At 42.7% G+C, this 23,214-nt stretch overlaps 2 protein-coding genes across 2 annotated transcripts in view; one reads left to right on the top strand and one right to left on the bottom strand.

Moving 5' to 3' along the window:
- Window positions 1–23,214, top strand: part of JARID2 (jumonji and AT-rich interaction domain containing 2) — a 224,261-nt gene that overhangs the window by 192,552 nt on the left and 8,495 nt on the right. Inside the window, exons 7-14 of the mRNA XM_059835974.1 lie at window positions 1,460–2,477; window positions 6,717–7,216; window positions 12,457–12,549; window positions 12,988–13,106; window positions 13,270–13,340; window positions 14,177–14,291; window positions 18,325–18,430; window positions 19,268–19,450. Coding sequence (XP_059691957.1) covers window positions 1,460–2,477; window positions 6,717–7,216; window positions 12,457–12,549; window positions 12,988–13,106; window positions 13,270–13,340; window positions 14,177–14,291; window positions 18,325–18,430; window positions 19,268–19,450 — 2,205 coding nt within the window. The remainder of the gene's footprint in view (window positions 1–1,459; window positions 2,478–6,716; window positions 7,217–12,456; window positions 12,550–12,987; window positions 13,107–13,269; window positions 13,341–14,176; window positions 14,292–18,324; window positions 18,431–19,267; window positions 19,451–23,214) is intronic.
- Window positions 16,232–23,214, bottom strand: part of DTNBP1 (dystrobrevin binding protein 1) — an 89,817-nt gene continuing 82,834 nt past the window's right edge. The window contains exons 11-12 of the mRNA XM_059835975.1: window positions 19,872–20,043; window positions 16,232–16,919 (exon numbers count right to left, since the gene is read on the bottom strand). The gene's annotated coding sequence lies outside the window, so the exon portion shown is untranslated. The remainder of the gene's footprint in view (window positions 16,920–19,871; window positions 20,044–23,214) is intronic.

Below are 23,214 nucleotides of genomic sequence, written 5' to 3' on the forward strand. Positions count from 1 at the left end.
CCTCCAGCTTCTGGAACGCAGAGGAGAAAATGCACACAGTAAATGTGTGTGTATATACATACGTGTGTATATGCAGAATCCCCAGGTTCCAGTTCCAATTCCGCAAGTCACTTAATGCAAGACCACAGCATGATCTTTGTCTCTGTTTGATCCTTATTTTATAACATTTTATCCCTACTTTATAAGCGACTACAATTCTTGCATTTATTTGAGAAAAGCTGCCATGCTTATTAATTTGGCAAGGATTTTGAAATCCCACAGGGAAGTATTATAACTTTGCAGGAGTGGTGTTATTCACCTGAATGCTGATGAGGGGTGATTGTACTGTATGCTTTCACTTTGACCACTTTTATCAATGTTCCTGATTTTTGGATGTATTTTTCTGCACTCACAGTAGTTTAAGGAGGTGGGAAGACAATGTTTAAACTTATTTAAATGCTGCAATTTGTTTGAGGTTTAAACTTGAACTTAATTTTCTTAGTAGTGGGGTTTAGCTTTGGCAGTGCTGAGCTGTCACAATTCCCTTGGAAGCTGAGGGTTGCTTTTGGTGCTTAACATGTCTTATAGTTAAAATATAAATTTTAGTTTCATGGCTGAGTTTAAATGTCTAACAGAAAACAGTGGAGTCCAGCAATTCTAAGTTGCAATGACACATTAGTGAGTGATGAATATGATGTAATAAAATGTGTGTCAGCAAAACTGCCCAGATATCAAAATTTGAAAAAATGCATTGAACTACTGTATACATTTTTATTTCAAATTGATGACTTCAGCAACAAGATGCCTCCCAAGATTTAATACATATGACAGACTGGATCCTTCATGGCCGCCCTGATCTGTTGGGTGCATAATGTGTTCAATATCTCTTTTTATATGTATGTATGTATAGACAGGAGGTTGGTTTGAATCTCAGTGCATGTTTTGCAAAACATGCCCATTCCAGTTAGAGTAGATAGTGTACGCTGGCTAGTTTGTCTGCTAAGAAGCAGTAAACTGTGTGTGCACTTAAGGGAAGTTGGGTGGGAGGGAGAGATAGTGTCTGAGGGCCAGAAAAGGAGCTCATGAAAGTATTAGTTTGTAAATCAGACTATCTGTGTTTTGTGATACCATAGCAAGCTTTCTGGTAGACAAGGAAGGGGGCAGTGCAAGCAAGGGACCTCACCCTTAATGCTGAAGGCTTCGTACCCTCTGAAAGCATAATTGGCTTTCTGGGGACTTTTTGGTTCCTTTTTCAAAAAAATATTTCTATTTTATTCATTTATTATAAATGCCCAGTCCCTCCTTTTGCCTGGGTGAAAACCATTGTATGAAGATTGTACGAAGGGGCCAGGAGTCAGGACTGCAGAATATGGTTGTCCAGCGACTGGGATACTGTGGCTGAGTGGTAACATTATTAATTTACTTTTCTATTTTCTGTTTCCTTCCTTCTGCACCCCCTGCAACACTCCTGGCATTGCAGGTTTCTAAAGTCAACGGGATCACTCGAATGTCATCTCCGAGTACAAATGCAGCCAGTGCCAAAAAGATGAGAGAAGTCAGACCTTCACCGTCCAAAACTGTGAAGTACACTGCAACAGTGACAAAGGGAACTGTCACATACACCAAAGCCAAGAAAGAACTGGTCAAGGAAACCAAACTAAATCACCACAAACCCAGTTCACCTGTCAACCACACAATCTCAGGGAAAATAGAGAGTAGCAATGCAAAAACCCGCAAACAGGTGCTATCCCTTGGAGCATCCAAGTCTAACAATACCGCTGTTAATGGTGTAAAAGTCAATGGCAAGTTGAACCAAAAGACATGCACTAAGGAGGTGGGGAGACAGTTAAGGGAGGGGCTGCGCAATTCGAAGAGGAGGCTGGAAGAGACGAATCACATAGACAAAATACAGTCGCCCACCAAGAGAATGAAAGGGGCCGTCAACTTGGCAGAAGCTGCCAGCAAAAAGGTAGCCATAGAAAAGCCTTTGCTGAATGGACACCTTAAAAAGGAAGTGCCAGAGAAGAGTTTGGAAAGAAATAGGCCGAAAAGAGCCACTGCTGGAAAGAGTACGCCAGGGAAACAAGCACATGGCAAAACTGAAAATGCCTCCTGTGAAAATCGTTCTACCTCTCAAGCGGAGTCCTTGCACAAGCCACAAGACTCAATGGGAAAGCACGAAAAGGGCAGTAGTAAGTCTGGGTGGGGGATGCTGGGGGAGATTCCCATCCTTAGGCCCTCCACCAAGGAATTTCATGACCCACTCATATACATTGAGTCAGTCCGAGCTCAGGTAGAGAAGTATGGGATGTGCAGGGTGATTCCTCCTCCAGACTGGAGACCTGAGTGCAAGCTAAATGATGAAATGCGGTTTGTGACACAGATTCAGCACATACACAAGCTAGGCAGGCGCTGGGGACCCAACGTGCAGCGGCTGGCCTGTATCAAGAAGCACCTCAAATCTCAGGGCATTACCATGGACGAACTCCCACTCATAGGTAAGGGCTGTGGTCTCATTAGCCTTTTGCCGCTGCTTGTTACTGTCCGTATACAACTTTATGCTCCGTTTGCCTTTATGCTTAACCAAACGCCTGTTAAATTAACACTGCAGAGCTGTGAATCTCTCTCTTTACCCATCGGTCAGGCACGATGCAGGTAGGTTGTCAGAGGGCTTTCCAGGGAGACTTTATATCTCCACTTCCCTCCTGCCAGCTCTTTATTTCACCCAGGGAAAAAAAATGCTATGTGGGGGTCTCGGTCTCCAGATTTCAGGATCTTCTCCTTTCCCTGCTGTTTATTTTTGTAGCTAGTACAACTACGGATATTGATAGCCTCGGTTTAAACGTTGCCTCAAAATATTTTTCGGACATTTCCGAAGATGTTTTCCAAACAGGTTGCAATGCTGCCGAGCTTTAATATAAATATTTTTTTCCCCCATTCCTTTAAAAGCATTTAACCAAGGGGGAAAGAAAATATCTCTGAACTGACTTCTGTTTGGGTACTCAGACACTTAAAATCACAAATTTGCAGTGACCTGCTGACATTTAACAACCATTAAGTGTCAAGAATAGGCAGTAAAATGTGGTTGATTGCAAAATGGAGGTTTCATTATTTCTCCCAGCAGGTGTCTGCCAGGGCTAATGCCTGAGTGAGAATCACTTATTTAACAGAATTCTTGGTTTATGGTCTGCTGTCAAATATGACACATGACAAAAATGTGACAATAGTTTGTAAAAACATGACAACAGCAGCATACAAATGAACTATTGAATGAGCTACCTCCATCTCTGCTGCCTTTGCAGCCATGACATAGTAACAAACTTGTGTTTTTAATTTTTGTTAGCCCTTTCCTTTGTTTTTGAAGTGTTTTGAGTCAGAGCTCACAGGACCTGCATGTTGCAATTTGAGGCTAGAGTTTTGCCTTTGAGGCATTACCCGATCAGAGGCAGCTATCAACGCTAGTTGGATTAAAGGACACACTTTTCTGTTTAAACTGTTCACAACACTTGCCCCCCACCCCCCTGTTTTCAAACTTTATTTTATATCACGTATGGTAAGTGAGTGAAAATGCATAAAAGCACGCAAAGAGATTGCAGAGTTTATGGTGAACCGATGCAGGACACAACCAAGAAATGACAGAATTTAAGGAGGAGGAATGAGGGTTAGCTCTCTGTTGCAATAGCTGTGCAAAAACGTTCAAGGAAATCTGAAAATTAAGATCACTCAAGCAGCAATAAGTGAACATTTTGTATGCCTAATGTATGCAATGGTTGTATGCTAATAGAGAAGAATAATGAATTAAATTTACATTGGCAAGAGAGAGAAGAAAATGTGCAAGACAGCTCGATTAACGCTCCTGGAACAATGTTAACTTTTTAATGAAATACCTTAACTCGGCATTAAGATGGCATTACTGTTAATTATTTGTATTATTTAAGCACCTAAGAGCCTAATTAATAGGCAAGGATTCTATTCTGCTGGGTGCCATATAACCAGAGCAAACAGTGGTCTCTTATAAAATTTGCATCCTGTGTATCCTTTCTGCAGTTAATTTCCTACCTATCTTGTGTTTAAAATTAAAAACAAAATGGAGAAAAGAAGCTGGAGATCATCAGTGTACAAAGATGAGAAATCTGTTGGTTGCAGCAGGAAAGATATAAAATAATCTGTGGTGATAAATGCACACTTATTTAAGTAGACATATGTACATATCCCTCCTTTCAGGGCCGAATCACATTTCCATTGAAGTAAGTGGGAGTTTTGCCAACAGCTTGTGTAGTGCCAGCATTTCGTATTAAATGCGTACCGGAAGATTTAAGATTTTTTTTTTTTTTTAAATGAGCTTGCTCACTAGGCAATTTAAAAATATTCCTAACTTAGTGAAATTAAGACAATTAAAAAAAAAAAAAAGTCAGATGCTATTTCTGCATAACATGTGCCAGGTCTCTGATTTAAGCCATTTTGCTGTAGGTGCTTATAAATGGGGTTAAAAAGCCCTTTTTTTTCTCTTTGTCCCCCCCCCCCCCCCCCCCCCCCCCCTTTTCCTTCAGCCTTTCAAGGAAAGTTTAAGCAACATGCTTATGTCAATCCTGGAAAACGTCAGCCTGAGATATAAATGCTTCCAAAAGTTATGACTGTGTGAAATGGAATTATAATTGAGACCATTTTGTAAACCTTAGCTGTAGCTGGCCCTATGGAGGATCTGCCAGCTATGTGAGGGTCCGGTTGAATGATGTGTTGCTCGAGCTCTAATATTGTGGAGTGATTGTGAGCAGTTGTTCCATGATGCGGGAGAAAATCGCATTTCTTGAATAGCTCATAAACGGTGTTGAAACTAGGACCTTAAGCTGGGTGTGCGCTATTTGTCCCACTGGAGAATACATATAACGTTAAATGTGGACCACACTTCCTTTGAAGTTAGGAGTATGTTACTCAACTTTATGTAGGTCGCTGAATCTATTGGGATGGAAAGCCATCTCAAATTATGCCTTCAGCTTACTTGTGAACTGTGCATATAAAATGCTAGACTAAAAAAGTAACAGCCTGTAATAGAGGCCAGCTTGAAAGTTATTTTATGGGAAAGATTAAAGAGGAAAGAAAGAAAACCCTTCAAACTTCTTTTTTTTTTCCAATGGTGTTTACGTTTTCTCAGCTTCAAGACTTAACCATTTTGATCCTCCCCCCTAAAAATTACTAAGTTGGGTAAATCTGCTGCCCCATGGCCCTGCCTCCACCCTTGTTATATGCTCCTCAAAGCCTTACCCTTTGTTTTGGCTGCAGCCCAAATCCTTTCCCCTCTTTTCACACCTTTGCCCAGCACTGTGCGGGCAGCATTAGCGAGCAGCCTCTGGCACTGCTCTGCCTTGGTTGCAGTCGTCATCCCAGAATGTTACACGTGGGTTTACACTGCTGAGCCTCCTTCCTCGCTGGATTGGCGCAAGTGGTAGAAGAGGAGAAAGCAGAGGAGAGAAGGAAAATTGGGATCAGCTATGAAGCATCTGAGATGCGGCACAGGGTAGTTTGAAGAAAGTAATGCTGCTTGCACTAGCAAGCAAGATGATATGACTGGCCCTTGCGATGCTGTAGCTGTGCATCCGACAGTAAATATTTACCATAACGCTGCTTCTTGCAATTCTCTGTTGTATAATAGCATTTCTAAGTGCTCTGAAATGGCTATGGCATAATGATTTTTTACTTTTCTCAAAGAAAAAGGGGAAGGAGAGACAATGTGGCGGCAGTGATGTTGACGCAAGTTTTGTATTAATTCTCTTTTTCCTTCAGCGGTTCCCTGTTGAATTGTAGGTGGTCTTTGGTCCATTTCTTCACTCTCTACTGATGATTTATTTCTGTGCTTTGAGAGTATTTATGATGTTTCTTTTATTGTTCCTCATCCATTTGGCTGCTTTTTATGCTGCAGTTTGTATAATCCTCCATTTTTATTTTTTGACTGGAGTGTGAAATGTGCTAGTCATCTTAAAACATACAAAAACATAATGGAGTATAAAATATGGATGGCCTCAAACTGGAAGAATAATGTGTCTGGAACTTTTTTATGCAGTTGCACGCACCAACCCCAAGCAACCCCCCACCTCCCTTGGTTTTTTTAAAGGATTTTTCTAGCTGTAGTGAAATTAATGATGTTACTGTGCTCCTTTTAAATACTAACTGTATTCAAAGTGTTGTGCAGACATTAGATAATTGATGTTTCACCTTCAGAAAGGATAGGTACTTGTCTTTTTGATTGCCAGTACCCATCTTGACACTTATTTTGCTTCTTCCAGGTGTAAACCAGACGTGGGACTGGTGGCGGGCAAGGGGAGGGTGGGAGTGTGAGGACTTTTAAAGAGCTGAACAACTCTCGTCTCCCTGGCCGCTGGGTAATGACCTGGGGAAAGACACGTGTTAGGAGATAGCTGGGGGTGCTCTGAGAAGAGAAGGGAATGAAACCGGAGGAGGAGAGCAAATTTAACCATAAGGAAGGCTATTGCAAATAGCGAAATATTATCTGCTGAATTAATTAAGCTATTAAAACAGCAGTGTGTGCCTGTCTTTAGCAGGAGGCATACGAGATGGGGACAATCCTGCTCTGGTGCCCAAGTGACCAGAGCTGTACAGGTGGCACATCCTGTATGTGCCCAGCCTGGTAGCATGCTTGATGTGAGCCTCCTGCAGCTTTCCTAACCTGCTCCTGTGTTTCCCTTTCCCCTCGTCTGCTGCCTGGCATATGCGGATCCCAGGAGGCTGCGAGCTCGACCTGGCGTGCTTCGTCCAGCTGATCAATGAGATGGGGGGGATGCAGCAAGTGACTGACCTCAAGAAATGGAACAAGCTGGCAGACATGCTGCGCATCCCCAAAACTGCACAGGACAGGCTGGCCAAGCTGCAAGAAGCCTACTGCCAGTACTTGCTCTCCTATGACTCCCTCTCCCCTGAGGAGCACAAGAAACTGGAGAAGGAGGTCTTGCTGGAAAAGGAAATCTTGGAGAAGAGGAAAGGACCTTTGGAGGGACATTTGGAGAATGCCTACAAGTTCCATTCCTTGCCCCGGTTTGAGCCCAAAAATGGACTCATCAATGGCGTGGTTCACAAAAATGGCTTCCGCAACAAGTTAAAAGAGGTCGACGTCCCACTGAAGACGGGCAGGCGGCGGCTCTTCGCTCAGGAAAAGGAGACCACGAAGGAGGACGAGGAGGAGGAGGAGGGAGTTCTTAGCGACTTACACAAGTGTATATACAAGGTAATGAGGTGGGCTCTGCCAATTGTGTTTTGCAGAACGGATGATGCTGGCATCTGGGTGGCATCTGGGTGCAAATCCAGCAGACTGGGGGGAACCGATGGGCTGCAGTGCCCCCGCCCAAGGCAGCAGCGCAGCCAGCGGCTGTCACAGCCGGGCGGTCTGGTGGCTTTATCCTGATCTGCCTGGCTCGCACGGGATGTCTGGAAAAGCTGGAAGGCATTATTGTCATAACGAGATGCACTGGGCGCTGCCCCCCTTCGTCTCCTTGCGAGAGGTTTCCCTGAATAGCTCTGCCCAATTATCCTTGCAGACACAGTTTTTATTTTCATTTTCTAGTGACATTTAAAGTAATGTTCTGCTTTCTCATTCCTGCTTCTTGCAAGTCCCTTGTTGAGCGAAGTAGTGCTCCACATCAAAACTAACATCACTAGAAATACTACTACATTTAGAAAGGGCAAATTGAAATGCAAACAATATTTTCATCCACGATGCCAGATTTTGCTCAGCACTAACAGTCACATGGACGCTTAGTCCTCCACATATCAAGTACATCCATTTACGAAGGAATGCTGACTCTTTCACTGTATTTTATTTGGCAGTCTCCTACTCTGGAGCAGGACTTGGCACTGCAACTCGCAGTGCAATTTTGAGTTGAGTTGAATTGTGTAGCCGTGCTCCGAGAGGAATATGGTGTTGAGTGTCTGTGCCCAGTAAAGGAATACGCTGTTCTTCTCCTTCCAATCTCGCTTCCATCACCGGGAAATGAAGCCAGATAGCCCAAAGTGGCTTATTGTTAAGCTATATAGGGACTGCATGAGCTCATGACTTCAGCTCTAAAAGCCTGCGCCAGGTTTTTTTTGCAGCCTGTTATGATTTGTCAGCCCAAAAATTCTTTTATTCGGGGACTCCGACTTCAATCCCACCTTTGAAAAGCAATCACTTTGCCATGCTGCTGTTGGAGAGAAGCTCATCTAATGACAGCAGCATTTGTGAATAGTGAAGTGGCATTTCTGTGCTTGATATCCTGTGCTTAATGATGTTAAATGAAAAATTTGATACAACTTACCCTGACTGCTGTATGAACAGCCTCAAACTTAGTGGGGAAATGCCTCCATCTTCTTTTCTAGTGCAAGTCCCAAGTTAAAGTTTAGACGATAGAAAGTAACTCAAAAAGCAAGACTGGGATTTGTGAGAAGTATCCTAATCAGACTTAGAAAATAAAAAAAAGGCAAGCAAGCCAAGTGCAGCTAGTATAACCAGCCTGAATCTGCTGCACCCCAGGCCATTACCCCAAAAGGCTGAGAGCTCCCAAGTTGCTGCTGCTGCCCAAAAAGCACTGGCAGTACTGACAGCATCAGACCCCGTAGGAGTTCAACAATAACCAGTAGAAATACTTTTGTTCTGAGTATAGAAACAGTTAGAGAGGAGCATCGCTGAGCCTGTGGGTCAGTGTTCTCCCCACCCACCAAAGCAGCCGCAGCACACGGAGCCACTCGGGCAATGCCTCGGGTTGTCTGCCGTGGTGCCGGCAGCTTCCCGGACACGGGAGCTTGCTCGTTTGAATGCCCTCCCACGCTCATCTGCAGTGCAGAGACTGGAGACTGCTGTCACAGGCGATGGAGCAGGGAGAAAACAGGGGGAAGGAAAGCTGTGGCGGGTTTCGGGAGAGATCCCTGCTGTGGAGCACCCTGTGGGATGCCTGGTCCGTCTGAATGCAGAGAGGCGCGTAGCTTCGTTTTCACAGCACTTGGGGGAAAGCCCTGTAGAAGGACTGATGCACAAGAATTGGTAATGTCACTTAGAGCAAGCCTCAAGACATAGAAATAAGAAATTATGCAACAATCCTGATGTACCAGAGTAACCCACAAAACTTGTAAAATTACTGTAGTTTATCACTAGGCTTTTTAATAAGACTGACGTGAGGTGGTGCTGGCTTATGGATTTAAGCAGAGGGTACTTCATGGTATTTTATGAAACAAGCCTTTTAATCCTGCATTCTCTGTTTTTCTTGTATGATGATGTATCCTTCTGTGCCTGTGGAGGGGAGAGTGTTCTTCACCTGTTAACATGTTTCTGAGAAAATCTGAAATTTGCTACCAGAACATGTCCTCATGTTACTGTTTCCACAGGTGATGGGATTGTAATGGTTCCTTTCTAAAGCACATTGCTAAGTCTAATTAAAAATAAAAAAACCCACACACAAAACCAAAAAAAACCCCACCCCTTTGATTGATGCCCAAGTTAATAGATTGAGGGCTGGAGGAGAACATCATAATCGTATGGCTATAGTCCAGTTCAGGCCATAAAGTCTATGCTTCGGACCATGAAGAGGCCATACATTTAGGATTTCGCACAGTAATTCCTGCAGTCAGCACGTGCTTGAGCTGGAACATGCTTTTAGAAAGAGACATCTAGTCTTCCAGGAGCAGTTACCACCATATCGCATGTCAAGGTTAGAGTAAATCTCCTTTGTGTTTGGCTGACTTTCTGCCAGGGCTCCCAAATTATTTTCACTGGTGCTCCTTTGCAGACTGTGAGGCCCGCTGTGCTTTTAAGTGTGTGCTGCAGGCTGCTGCGCTTGCTTTCTTTACTCATAAATGTATGGCTTTTCTACCTGGCTAATAAAACGTCGTCGTTTGTAAGTATGTGAAGTAAACTGCTGCCACCAAAGAAGGATCTGCTACAAGATTTTCACTCTTCTTTCCCCAATTCTAGCTCTGAAAATATTTTAAAAATCTGTACTGGAGCTGACTGAAAACAGCATTTGTTTCCACACAGAACAAACCGAAGGCTTATTAGCAGACCCGTTAGAGGGACATGCAGAAGAAATCACCAACGCAAGTTTTGCCAGCCCTCACATGAAACTGTCCCAGAAATCCTATGCTGACCTCTCTTCAGCTGGGAATTCGGTGTTTTCGGACTCTGCTTAACAAGAGTCCCTCCTTCGCCCCATGACTATTGTGAAATACCTGTTCTCTGCTCATATTTATGGTTGCTTTAACGTCTTTAACATTTGTAGCGTTGCAGCGTCCTTCTCTGTGCCTTCCCTCCAGGCTTGGTGGTGGTGGTGATGCTCTGGGTTGGCTCTCATGGCCAATGCAGAGGCTACGGAGAAGAATCAGGAGAGGAACCAAGAAATTTTGTTCCTTAAACCTTCCTCTGTCATATTGTTGTGGCAACAGAGGAGGCTCTGCTCAGTAGCTTGAAGCTCCCAGGACAGTTGTTGAACCGTTGAGATACTTTTGAGGGCATTGAAAAGGGTATTATACTCTTCAGCAATTCATTTTGTGTTCTGGTTAAAATGCTCCATTACAGCGTTTTAAATTATTTTCTTGAGTTGGCATTAGAAAATTTTACGAGATCTCTCAGTTTCAAAAAACCAAATAAACAACAAAACCAGACAACAAAAACCCTTCAACAGTTTAATTTGTGTTACAACTTTTAGCAGACTATAAAGACGCCAAATTCTTGATAGAGGAAGAAATGGGTATATGCAATTTTAAAGGGCTAAACTGTTCAGTTTTTCGACTTTCTTTCTTCTTGCTTGCTGCATGTATGACAAATGGAAAGACACGCTTAATCTTGGAAGATGAGTCCTTATTCTTATTTTTCTGTGTAAGGCAAGAGGAGGTAACTGAAACGAGGAAGCTGCTGCAGAGCGTGTGTTGGTTTGCGAGCGGTGAAGTCTATGCTCAAGTGTGACGACTGTTGGTGCGGGCCCTGCATTTTACGAGAGGTTTTGTTGTAAAAGGCTGCCTCAATAAATGATTCACGAGGGCATTAAAAGATGAAGAAAATTGCTTATTGTATCGCAGAGCATCCAACTCTGAAGTTTATGGGAACCAGAGGGCCCTGGGCATTTCACAAACTTTTTTGTTACAGCTAGTTATGCTGTGTGCAATTAAAAAAGTGACAATGTTACAGCCGTAGGAGCACGGCAAAGTGATAGAGTTGGCCTCTGGGGGAAAAGCTGCTTGTATAGTTGTTTGTAGTTCACTCTTGGGCATAGTTCTTAAATAAATTGAGCACAAGAAAAGACTGAGGTGGTTTGGCAGACCTGTTTCATAATTGAAAAACTAGAAAGGTAATAGTCTGAGTAATAAAACATTCATTTATGTGGAGTTTCTAAGTCTGTGGTTGCTCAGATGGGCACCCAGTGGACACGATGGGAGTTAGAGGAAGGAGCGGTAGATTTGGCGAGGGGGCAAGGATATTTTCAACTTCACGTTGGCGGAGCGATGCTGGTCTCTGCCTGCAGCAATGCCCACAAACCAGTCTGGCCACAGCGGCTAGTGTGGCACCTGCCAGCTCTCGTGGCTCGCAGCTTCCCAAGGATGCTTCTTCTGCCCTGGAGCAGAGAACGCGATAGGACTGTCCCTGTCCGGGCATACCAGTAAGGCTGGGCTGAAAGGAGCAAGAGGGTTCTCTTGTTCCTGCCTTCCAAGCCTTCAGAGGGTCCTTCCCAGAGCATCTGGTATTATAGGTATGTATGAAAGCAGGTATCCAGAAACTTAGGTATAGCCCAAGCAGAAAACCAAGTCAGATCCTCTTCTCGTACAGCTCCTGCAGCAGTGCCAAGAAAGAGTGCGCTCATTTGGCAATTTTACTGTGTTTTACTTTTCTCAGCCGTGTAATAACAGGTCCCGGTTCCTTGCATTTGAACTGCTTTTATTGAAATGAGCATAACTAGTTTTTGTAAGCAGGTGGTTACAGTAATCTTGGTAAACTCTACTTTTTGTGACCCCCTTCTGTCACATACAATACTAGCTTGATGCTGAACGTTTCTGTGAATTTCCTAAGTCTTTTTCACCTGTTTCTCTGTATGTAAAGACTGTAGTCACGTGGTCCTTTGATCACGGATTTAATTGCAAAGTGCAGGTAGGGTTGCCTACTGGGTCCTTTGCAACCTGTCGTAGAAAGCTGGGCCGTGTCCATCATCTGTATTTATCAAACACAGAGCGTCATGCTGGACAAAGCCGTGTACACGGCTTTCTGGGAGCGTTCAGCTGGCCTCTTAGATGGTTGGTTTGGTGATTCGATGTGATTAAATTTCTGTATTTTTTGAGGTATTTTCCCTCAGATAAGAAATGAGCTTTAGACCCACACGTGTTCTGGAGACATTGTCCTCCTTCCCTCTGTTGTGGTCTGGGATTGAGCATGTAAGGAAAAGAGTGAGGCCAGGGGGAATGGAGGCATGTTTCTTTTATTTTCACCTTTAATTTTATTTTCTTTTTCCACAGGGTAGGTCTGTTTCTTTAACAACCTTCTATCGAACAGCAAGAAACATCATGAACATGTGCTTCACGAAGGAGCCTACAGTAGCGGAAGTAGAGGTGAGGCCAACACAAGGGGTGGTAAAAGCTTTTATTTCAGGGGATTGAGTATGGGGATTCACTCCTGTTGACATTCAGGCATTACCATAAGCAGTTTAAGGCTGTCTAGTGTGGGAGAAAAGTAAATGGTTAGATAGATGTGGTAGTGATTCTTCCTTTTAAAATTTTTTGACCTTTTTAATAAAGGTGTTGATGAACTGAGGGAGAGAAGGCAGTCTTAATCTGTCATGTGCTGAAGCACAGGAGCCAAGAGGATCTAAATTCTGTCTTCCGAATTCATTGTTACTTTTAAGTATTTATATTCTTATTTTTAAGCAGTGTTTTATGTTGAATTACATTGAGGTCATGAAAGCCCTGTAAATTTCTGGGGTTTATGTTTTAATGAGAGATACCTTGTTCAGTGAATTAAAAATGCATTACCGCTTTCTCTTACCACAGCAAGAATATTGGCGGATAGTGGAACAGAAAGATTGCCATGTAGCAGTGCATTGTGGAAAAGTAGATACCAACACCCACGGGAGTGGCTTTCCCGTGGGAAAATCTGAACCATTTTCAAGGTAAGATCACCAAATCCACCCACTTTTGTCAACTCGCACTAGCTGCCCCATTGTGCTGAGTGGAGGTCAGGGCGCTAGGCCGGCGGGGCAGCTTGGCACCGGGGATGTTGGCACTGGGAACGTGCACTGACATGGGTCTGCCTCTGTGTCACCCCTCAAACAGGCATGGGTGGAACCTCACAGTCCTTCCTAATAATACAGGATCCATCCTGCGACATCTTGGTGCTGTGCCTGGTAAGCAAGTCTCTTTCCTATGTTTCCAGCAGGTCTAAGTGTCCCTAAATGTGGTGGTGTAGTCACCAAAGTCTTCTCCCTCTTTCTGGCCCCTCTGTTTGCTGGCTGACTGGGTAGACACACAGTTGTATGTAGCAGGTGGCGTTTAAGGGAATGAAGGTGGGTGTGCAGATAAAGAATTAATGAATAGTTGAGACCAGATACCTGAGAGGAACGAGTTGTACTTGCAGTATCCCTTTCTGTTGTTGCCAGTACATCGGTGTTCTTGCTTTGTGTCAGGGTGATGAAGGACACAGCCGTGCAACTTTCTTACCTGCAAACCTAGCCTTGTAGCGCTGGGCAAAGCAGCACACAAGTTTTCTGAATGAATTGTAATGAGTGCTCCAGCTGCATATGTGCCATTGCAATTTACTGGTAGAAATATTAGCTGAAAGCATAATTCACTCTCCTGTGCAGGTGTTGAGCCTGAACAAGCCAGTTGGGAAACAGGATACCTGTTTACAAGTACATGTATACTTGACAACATGAAGCAACCTCCTCTGATCAATGGCACTGAGCTTGAATTATGGGTGTTTGGAAATTCTCTAAAGAATAAATTTTTTTTACAGCTATTAGAAAACAAATATGTTCAAGGGCACTGTAACTGGCTGGTAGATATTTTGTTAGTGGAAAATGCTGAATTATTCTCTGTGAATTATTCACTCAGGTAGGAAGACTTAAAACTTAAGGATCAGCTCGCAGGTAGAACAAGATTTTCAACTGAAATGCCCTCTCAAACTGTCTTTTAATTAGAAACTGCAGTTACTCAAAACTCATTTTCAATCTCTCTGTTTTAGGAGTGACAATTCCTTGGCTAAATATTGGCATGGTCTTTTCTACCTCATGCTGGTCTCGAGACCAAAATCACCTTCCATACATTGACTACTTACACACTGGTGCTGATTGCATTTGGTAGGTATTCCTGTGTTTTGTTTTCTTCACATTCACCGCAGTGGCTGTCTGTAGGCTGGTGTTAACAGCAGCTTGTGTAGTACCTTTTGCATGAATGAATCTCGCCTAGCAGGTCCAGTGTGTGCGGTTACAGTTTTAATGGGAAAATGTAGTACAAACTGAAGTGATGAAACACCCTTTCCTGGAAGAAAAGTTTCTTCCATGCTCTATTCTGAGATATTTAGCAATAAACTGTTTCTGCTTGACATAGGGTTTAATCTATGGAGAGTTTTTATGACATGGAAGACAAATGACAGCTAGTCAAGGTAGGCTTTCCTTAGGTTGTCAAGCTAGCCCTCCTCCTCTTTATCTAGTGAGGATATATCCAGCTGTAGCCCTATATGCAGTACTGAATTTTGTCACTTGTAAAATGATTGAATCCATGCTCTGGCTGAATAGGCGCCGCTTTCTTATTTTACGCAAAATATCTTGAACTCTGTATCTACCAGGTCCCTAGTATTTTCTCTCATATGAATTTTTTTCATTATCATAGGATAATAACTTTAAATATGATTACACACATCACTGTAGTGTCTCAGTGTGGACATCACCAGTTAGCTGCTAGCTATATTTCGTATTTTGTAGACACTTCATGCAAACAGACTTAACACTCAGCTTATCGGTGGTTTTGAACATGGTGAATCCTTCCTGAATTCAGCGCATACATAGTACTACAGATGATGATGAGTTAGATTGCAATGTCAGTACAACAGCTGATGGAGGGATTAGAGGAAGCAGGTGCTGCTGGCCTGTTATGTGCCTTTCTGCCAGGGTCCTGTGATACTGGTGTTACTACCCAAGAGGATCATCAGTGAGAACAATGAATGATAAGCAATGTAACTGTGTTTCTTGATCAGAGAAAATGCAATAAATGGAGAAGAAAAGTTGTTTAAATGATGCCCTCCTGCAAAGGTGAGAAGCTGGTTCCCTTTCAGCAGTTCTTCTCTTGAACCCTGTGCTACAGAAGCCTTTGGCTCCCAGTGTGGTGTGATGGGAGAAGACCTGCAGGACCCCCTTTGCATGCAGGAGTCCCCATGGTGGCAGTTGAGTGTCAACTGCACTTCATTCACCTGCAAAGTGTGTACTTCAGCCCTTACCTTTAACTCCTGTATTTCTCAGCTGGTGCTGATGTCAGCGGTGCTGACCCAGCTGTCACTGGGAAAGCACACGGCCCAGAAAAAAGGATTTGAAATCTTGGAGGAAACCATTAAAGCAGGAGCTCCTCTCTCTAAATATTTTAAGTTGGAGAAATGTATGTGATCATACCAAGGGGTAAAGGTAAACGCTGGATTATGCTGCAGACCTGAGAGTTTCTGTCACTTTCTGTCATGGGCATTTCTGTGAATTGGGAATCTGTAATCTTTTATAATAATATACTATCAGAACAAATTGCTAAGCAAGCTGTGTTGTCCTCAACCTTAGGTGAGCCTGTTTCTCTCTATGACATTCATCTAGTCTTAAATGGCAGTAAATTCCAAACAGAAGATGTTCAGGAATCCCATAATTAAGTTCTGAGGCCACTCTTCGTACTGTGCATGTCAAAACATGTGCATTTTGGGATTGAAAAGACTTGAATGCAGCCAGCCAGAGTTTTAGGAAAGGCTACTCTTTCTGTTTTTCCGAGTCAAGAGGAATAAAACCAAAGAAGCCATTTGCCTTTTCTTGATGGGCTTACTTCTACACATAAGTACATAGCTTCAGGTGTACTTGTGATGATTGCCTTGATGAAACATGGATAGTAAACAGGAATAATTGATAAGAAGGAAGAAGTGAAACTCCTTTATCTGTAAAAGCTATTCTTCAGCAAGGCTGCCAGGCTGAAGTGTCAGGCTAATACGCATTATTAACTCATTACAACTCTTAATATTGCAATAAAGTACCCAACTTTATTGAGGAAAAGATTAATTTAATAACTCTAGGTCTGGTGTGACACCTGGCATAGCCCTGACAGCATTGCATTCAGTGGCCGCTTCAGTGATGATAAAGCAGGCGAATGGGCACCAAAGCTCTTCTCTGTCTCTTGCCAAGTCCACCCAGCATCCAGAATTCTTCTCTTCCAAGGACAGATCCCTGTGCTGCTAGAATCAGTGGTGTTTCATTTACCTGTAGATTGCTCAGGTCACTGTCTAATCTCTCAGATTTACCTCCTGAAGAGGAAACACAAGAAAACTTAATTTTCAAGCAGGGCCAAGGTCAGCGACCTAACCTTTTTATTCAGGAAGGATCCTCAGTGCCTTCATTAAAAGAAGAAAATCTTGTTCTACCCAAGACACTCGGAAGTCTATGCTGGCGGCTCACTTCCCATTTTTTATAGGTACATGAAGAATTGCGAGTGAGTGAAATTGCAGCATATGCCTCGGTCCTGCCAGTAGTCAGATAGTCCCATGCACTTCTGTGCTGCCCCTCCTCTTCCACTTCACCTCTCTATAACCTTAGGATTTCTTAGCAAGGTCTTAATCGTTGTCAATATATACATAAGGAGTCAGTCTATGTACACCTGGGCAAACCAGCTCATTAGAGCCCTTATTGCAGCTACAATTAGCTGTACGAGTAGATCCTGTCATCTCTTCTGGTTCTCAGCTTGAAGATCTAGAAAGACAAATCAAAGTCATCATCAGTACAGTGAACAGGAACAAGATGTTCAAATCATAGGAAGTACAGCTTCCTACAGACTAATCAAGCAGGATCACTCTGTATGATGCATACGGAGTTAATATTAGTGCATATTATAGGCAAATATCCTGACAAGGTCTGTAAGGCCAGCAGAACGCTTTATGAAATTGGTGGAGAGACTGGATGAATGACAAGAAAACTGCACCCTTTCCCCAAAATCTTTCCAGATTTTTTCTCTCCTCTTGTTGCCAAGTTTGGAAAAATGTCTGTGTGTGTGTCTGGCATGGGTGCGGATGGGCTCCAGATTGAGGTCTCATTCCTTAAAGTGAACTTGAGATAAGTCATGATAAATCTGGAGATGCTTTTCATTTGCCCGAGCATAACAAATCCAAATAGAGTAATGTCACAAAGCCCAGTATGGCAGCTTTGGGAATCCAAGGATTTGCACTGAGTTTCCCACCAAGCTGTGCTGCTCAGTTTGCAGTCGTCAGGTACCAACTACCAGATCTTGGGAACAGGTATCTCTTGGGTGGACATAAACCGTTAGCCTTCTGGCAGCGTGCAAGCAAGAGTAGTAGCTAATTGTCACCATACTGTCTCCCTGCATCCAGCAAAATAGCAGTTCTCTGGATGTGTGGAGCTGAGACCTGAGACTCCTATGTTATTTCTTGTCACTTTTGTGTAGGGAGGTCTGCTGGCAGTGAGCACAGAGAGGACAGCTGCTTCATCCTCTCCTAAAGGAGAGGAGGATGTGCAGCTCAGCATATACCCAGCAGAGTTTTAAATCTCCCTTGCTGCTTTGGCTGCTCTTAGTCAGGTCTTTCTTTTGTTGCAAGGGAGAGGAGGGATGTGGGATTTGTTTAGTAAGCAAGGCAAGAAGGTCTTTGGCTTTTGTGTGTACTAACAGTAAAGGTGATTTGTGGTTTCTTGATTGTTATGAACAGAAAACATTATTAAATAAAAAGATCCTTTGGTTGATGCACAGGTAATCGGTAACAGCCATTTATGATAAAGATAAGAGAACATATATTGGTGCTCATGAGATGCAAACTTTTGCCCATAATTAGCTGTTTGGGTGCCATTAAAATGAACATAATTCTATTGTTGATTTCTCTCCTCTGATTCTACAGAGCACTGAGTATTCACATTTCTGTTTTGGGAATTTTGTGTCCTTTGGCATCTGGTGAAAACCACGAGACTGAGTCTAAATAAACAGCTTTCCATGAATCCTTAGCGTTTTACCAAAAAGAACTGTGTGGGAAAGCCTGTGTTTAATTTCTTTCTTTTAATCAGTGTCCTGGTCTGAATTGCCTGTTACTGTGTAGCTGTGGACCATTATTTACTCCACGGTAAATCTTTCTCTTTTCCTCTGACAAAACAGGTATTGCATTCCTGCTGCGGAGGAGAACAAACTTGATGATGTGGTACATACCCTGCTGCAAGCCAATGGCACTCCAGGGCTGGAAATGCTTGAAAGTAATGTAATGGTAGGTGAACACTGGGAGAGGTATTCCCATTTGAGAACCCAAGGCTAATCAGAAGGCTGGTTGTTCGGGGATTTATTTTGGTTTTGTCTTACAGTACAGTGATGCAGAGGCTGTTGTTAAAATCTGGCTACTTTCTCCTTGCAGTGTTTACCCACATGGTATTTTTCTAACAAGGCTCACATGTTAAAATGTTGAAATAAAAATAAATGTGACAGTGCAATAAATGTTCATTTTTAATACTGTCCAGAATATATTTAACCTCAGAACGGGAGTGTTTTGTAGTCAATTAATCTGCCATGTTGACATTTTATGATGCCAGCATGGATATGAGAAGCCTAATGCTTTGAAGGATTTGAAAGTATTCTTGGCTCCCTTGTTTATTTTATGGATAACAATTTCCATTTACCACATTTAAGTATAAATTTGGGAACCCACAACAAAAACAACTCCCTCAGCATCTCTAATGGAAGTGCAGTAGCAAGGTGGATTCAGTGCCAAGTCTGAAAAGATCTAGATGGAAAACCAAATGGTCTGTGTTACTTTCTGGAGTAGTAGATAGTATTGTTTTAAGGCTTTGTGTTTGAGATTGTTTGGCAAGTGAAGTGTAAACTGTTGGTTTAAAAGAGCCACTTCTGTAATCCTCGCTCCAAACGCTCAGCTTCAGCATGTGCGGAAGGGAAGAGAGAAAGCGAACGGAGCTGAGCTGTTAGCAGAGCACAGCTTTTCCCACAAGTAGCACGTGGCAGCACCCTGCAAGGAAGGGGATCTAACTGTAAAAGAAAGTTCTGATTTTTTTTTCTTTTTTTTTTCCTTTGTTTTGCTTTTATGTCTTTCTAGATCTCCCCAGAAATCTTGTGTAAGGAGGGGATCAGGGTGCACCGTACTGTACAGCAGAGCGGGCAGTTTGTTGTCTGTTTTCCTGGATCCTTTGTGTCTAAAGTGTGTTGTGGCTATAGTGTTTCTGAAACAGTGCACTTTGCTACCACCCAGTGGACAAGCATGGGGTTTAAAACAGCCAAGGTAAGTTGAGAAAAGGAGTTAAAATGGATTCACGGCCCTGCCATCTAAAACGACAGCAAACTAGACATTCCAGTATTGTGAGACTAGTACCACTACGTCTGTTTTTGTGGACTATTAAATAAAAAAAGGAGAAAGTTCTGCAAGGCGTAAGATGATCCAGTGTTTTCAGAAAAGCAACAGAGGTAATAATTGATAGCTAAAAACTTTGGTATATTTGAAAAATTCAGAAGATTGTTATGCCTGTAGACCAGTTTGCGAGGAAGCTTTTCAAAAATCCCTTCAGAGCTAATGATAATGTATTGTATCGTGCTTACTGATTTTTTTTTTTAAGTGATGTTTTCTAGAACCATTAGAATCTCAGGTGCAAATATCTGAATAACTGTGCTTGTTAGCTCCTATGATAGGCAGAGTCAATACTCACAGCTGTATTGCTTGTCTTTCTCTGCCCCTTCATTCAGGAAAAGCTGCTGATCAGGGCAATTTCAGTTGTAATCGACTTGAAAATCCTTAGGTTCACTGACCAGCCCATCCGATATTAAGCTGTAAATAAAACAAACTTCCCTTTCCCTTTTCACGCAACTGAGGCAGGTTGTCTGCAGAAACAAACAGGAGAATTGCCAGTTGTCATGATTTTGGCTACATTTCTCTGTTCTTGGACAAAGAATATATGTCGCTAATTGTGTTCCCAACCTCCTCAAACACACTATGGGTTACAGATGCTATTTTGGTAGTGTTTTATAGCTAAGCCACTGGTAAATTATCATTTACAGCTTCAGACCAAGTGGTTAGTAAGTAATTAAATGTAATATGTCCACAGTTATGTTTTGGTTCTTTAGGGTTAATGGAATTCTTCCAGCCTGGTTATACTAACTGTATATTAACTTAGTTTGAAATAAAAGGTTATTTTATTACAGATTTATCTTGGGGGAAGGTGGGAATTGTATATGTGTGTAGGTGAGGAATGAGAATCCTGAGCTAACCTTTTCTGTCTGAAGGTACATAATTATATTAACTCCGTATGCTGTATTTATTGCTCTACTGAACATTTGTTTGATATTGTGAAAATGCCACTCCTGTAAGAGACAGAAATCACTATGCAGCAATTAAAAAGCTCTTCTTGGTGCCTCAAATTCTGAAGAACAGTTTCTTTTGATTAATTTTTAAGAGCTTTGCACTGGGTAAATATAAGCTGACTGAAAATCCAGCAGATTCCACTCTATGATAACCTACCTTGGAAAGCGAAGTCACAGCTCTCACAAACTTTACAAGAACCACAGATATGTCTTTATGTCAAAAAAGCCTCTGGAAACACCTACTGCATTGTTCTTTCCCTTCTTTTTTTTTTTTTCCTTTCCTCCCCTCTTTTTTCCTCAAACTATCCTATGTTCTTAACTCCCTTAAATTTTGGAAATTCTTCTTTGGTTCCTTCACTTTGACACAGCACTTTGCCATTTTCAAAGGCTGGCCGGGATTGTGCTTTTCAGAGGTTGTGAGAAGTTCTGTGTAACGAGCAAGATTCCCCTTTTGGACTGTTAATGAACTCTCTGACAAACAACTGTACCTTCCTTTCCGTCTGTTCTCGACAGCAATATTGACAGTTTTCAGCTGTTTGATACATTAACTTTGGTCTCATTCTGTGATACTGTGACCTGATTTTTTTATAGTGACTCTCTTTATATTACTAAACAATGTTGTTTCATTTCATGTATTGAATGACTCCTCAATCTCCTTTAATATATGGAAAAATGAAATTCTGCATCTGAAATTGCATTGATTTCAGTTTATAAGGAGTTGGGATAATTGTTGGGCTAAAAGAGTTTGTGTAAAGCCTGTGTAAAGGGACAGACAGGTTTCACCTAAACCATACATGGAACCAGGTTGCTGGCTTTTAAAAAATACCCTAAGAGCTCTTGAAATTTTAAACTAAGGATGAGGAGAAAGTTTACAGGTGTGGTGGAAGAGTTTGTGTTTGGAATGGCAAAGGGGTAACTCCATATCCTCGACTAAGGCATTGGGCAAAGTCAGTAAAACTCATTTAGGAAACAGGAGTACAGAATATTGGACTAAATGAATGCACTCTGGTCTAGAGGTTTGGAAATAAGGAGGAATGGCTGGTTTTAAAGGAGAGCTTTGGTGGTATAGGGCCTACCAGAAACTTGGTAGAAAGAAGAAACTCAGCCAGTACCGTAATACAAGAGGAAGAAGTAGATAGGAAAGATGGAGTTAGTCATCCTGTTGGAACAGCACTGCTGCATACAGAAGAGAGCTTGTGGTCAAATAAGCCAGGTTTAACTCTGTCACCAGTGACAGAATCCCTGTGCACTGATCTTCCCATCCTAAACAGGAAAAGCATGGTATTAGCACTGTGCTCCGGACTGTCCAGCCAAGATGCTGGCAGGGGCTTTGTATGTGTCCCCCCCAAGTTTTAGTTTGGGTGAGGAATGTGCCTTTACAAGTCCACGCAGTTACCATTCCTTGGTTCCTATCACAGAGCTGTCTTAGCCTGAGCAGGCTGGGTTGCTTTCAGATGAAACCAAATGCGAAGAAGCGCTCCAGAAGGGCACCTGATGTCCTCCAAACACTGGTCGTGGTGTGGCCACAGGGCCAGGCTAGGCTGCTCTGAAGTAAAGCTATCGGCTTTACGCACACACATCCTGTGGATGTTTGGGTCCTCAGCATCGACTGTATCACTCTGCACATCCACTCCTGCTTTGCCATACTGGATGGTGTGTAGACGTAGCCTGTGTTACACTAAAGGAGATGAGAGAAGCTGCAAGGACAGGACATACAATGAGAATGGGAAATGCTGGTCTCCTCCCCCTAGCTAGGATAGGGGTTGGGTTGGTGCGTGATGCCAGGACCGAAATGGCTTCAGGGAGCAGCTAGTCAGGAAATCCACGTGAGAAGAAACTGTTGTCTCACTTCCAGCAACGGTGGAGCCCAGTTCAAAACATCACTATCAAACAGCTGCGCTTGTGATGGTGAGCAGAGATTAAGAACCTTGAAAGAGCAGTAAAAAGTAAAATATCCACTACTGTGGTGTTTCATTTAAAAAGACAGCCTCGCATCATACCGAGGAAGCTTGTTAAATTGAGAATGCAGAAAGAAGGGTTGTTTGCATGCAGCATAGAAATTGTTTAAAGATGCTGTGTAGAAGCTCACAACATGTACACATTGCCTAGCAAAAAAAAAAAAATTCAAAAGGCAAACCCCCACTAAACTTGGCATGGGTAAACACCGGGAGAAAGGCCTCTGTTCGAAATGAGACCAAAAATCCCTTTTGTGTCCAGAAGATGAAAATGCAAATAAAAGAACTGCTCTAGCAAGATGCATGTAAATACACACAAATGCAGACCAAAAAGAGGTTTTGAAGAACAACTTGCTAAAGGCCAAGAGAAAAATGTAGAAAAGAATGAGACTGGGGCAATTAACATGGCTTTTGCAGCGAGGTCATGGCCCGCAGGCCAGGAAACTTTTGGATGTATGGCCAAAGAGATCCAGCTGACAGAGTCTGTGAGGATTTCTGGAAGACTTTTGGCGAGGTTCCTCGGAAAAGGCTCTTAAAGTAACCTGCCATGGGTTGAGGGGGAAAGTTCACGCACCAAAAACCCAACTGATGTAAAGAGAAGCAGAGGATGGGAACAAATGGTCAGGTTTTATCATGGAGGGAGGTCTCTTTCTGCGCTCCTCAGGAATTTGTACTAAGACCAGTACAGTTCAACATACTGTAAATAACTTAGAGAAGTGAATAATAAAACTAATTC

The sequence above is a fragment of the Gavia stellata genome, chromosome 3 (genome assembly GCF_030936135.1).
Source record: "Gavia stellata isolate bGavSte3 chromosome 3, bGavSte3.hap2, whole genome shotgun sequence".
In the NCBI taxonomy this organism is placed as follows: Eukaryota; Metazoa; Chordata; class Aves; order Gaviiformes; family Gaviidae; genus Gavia; species Gavia stellata.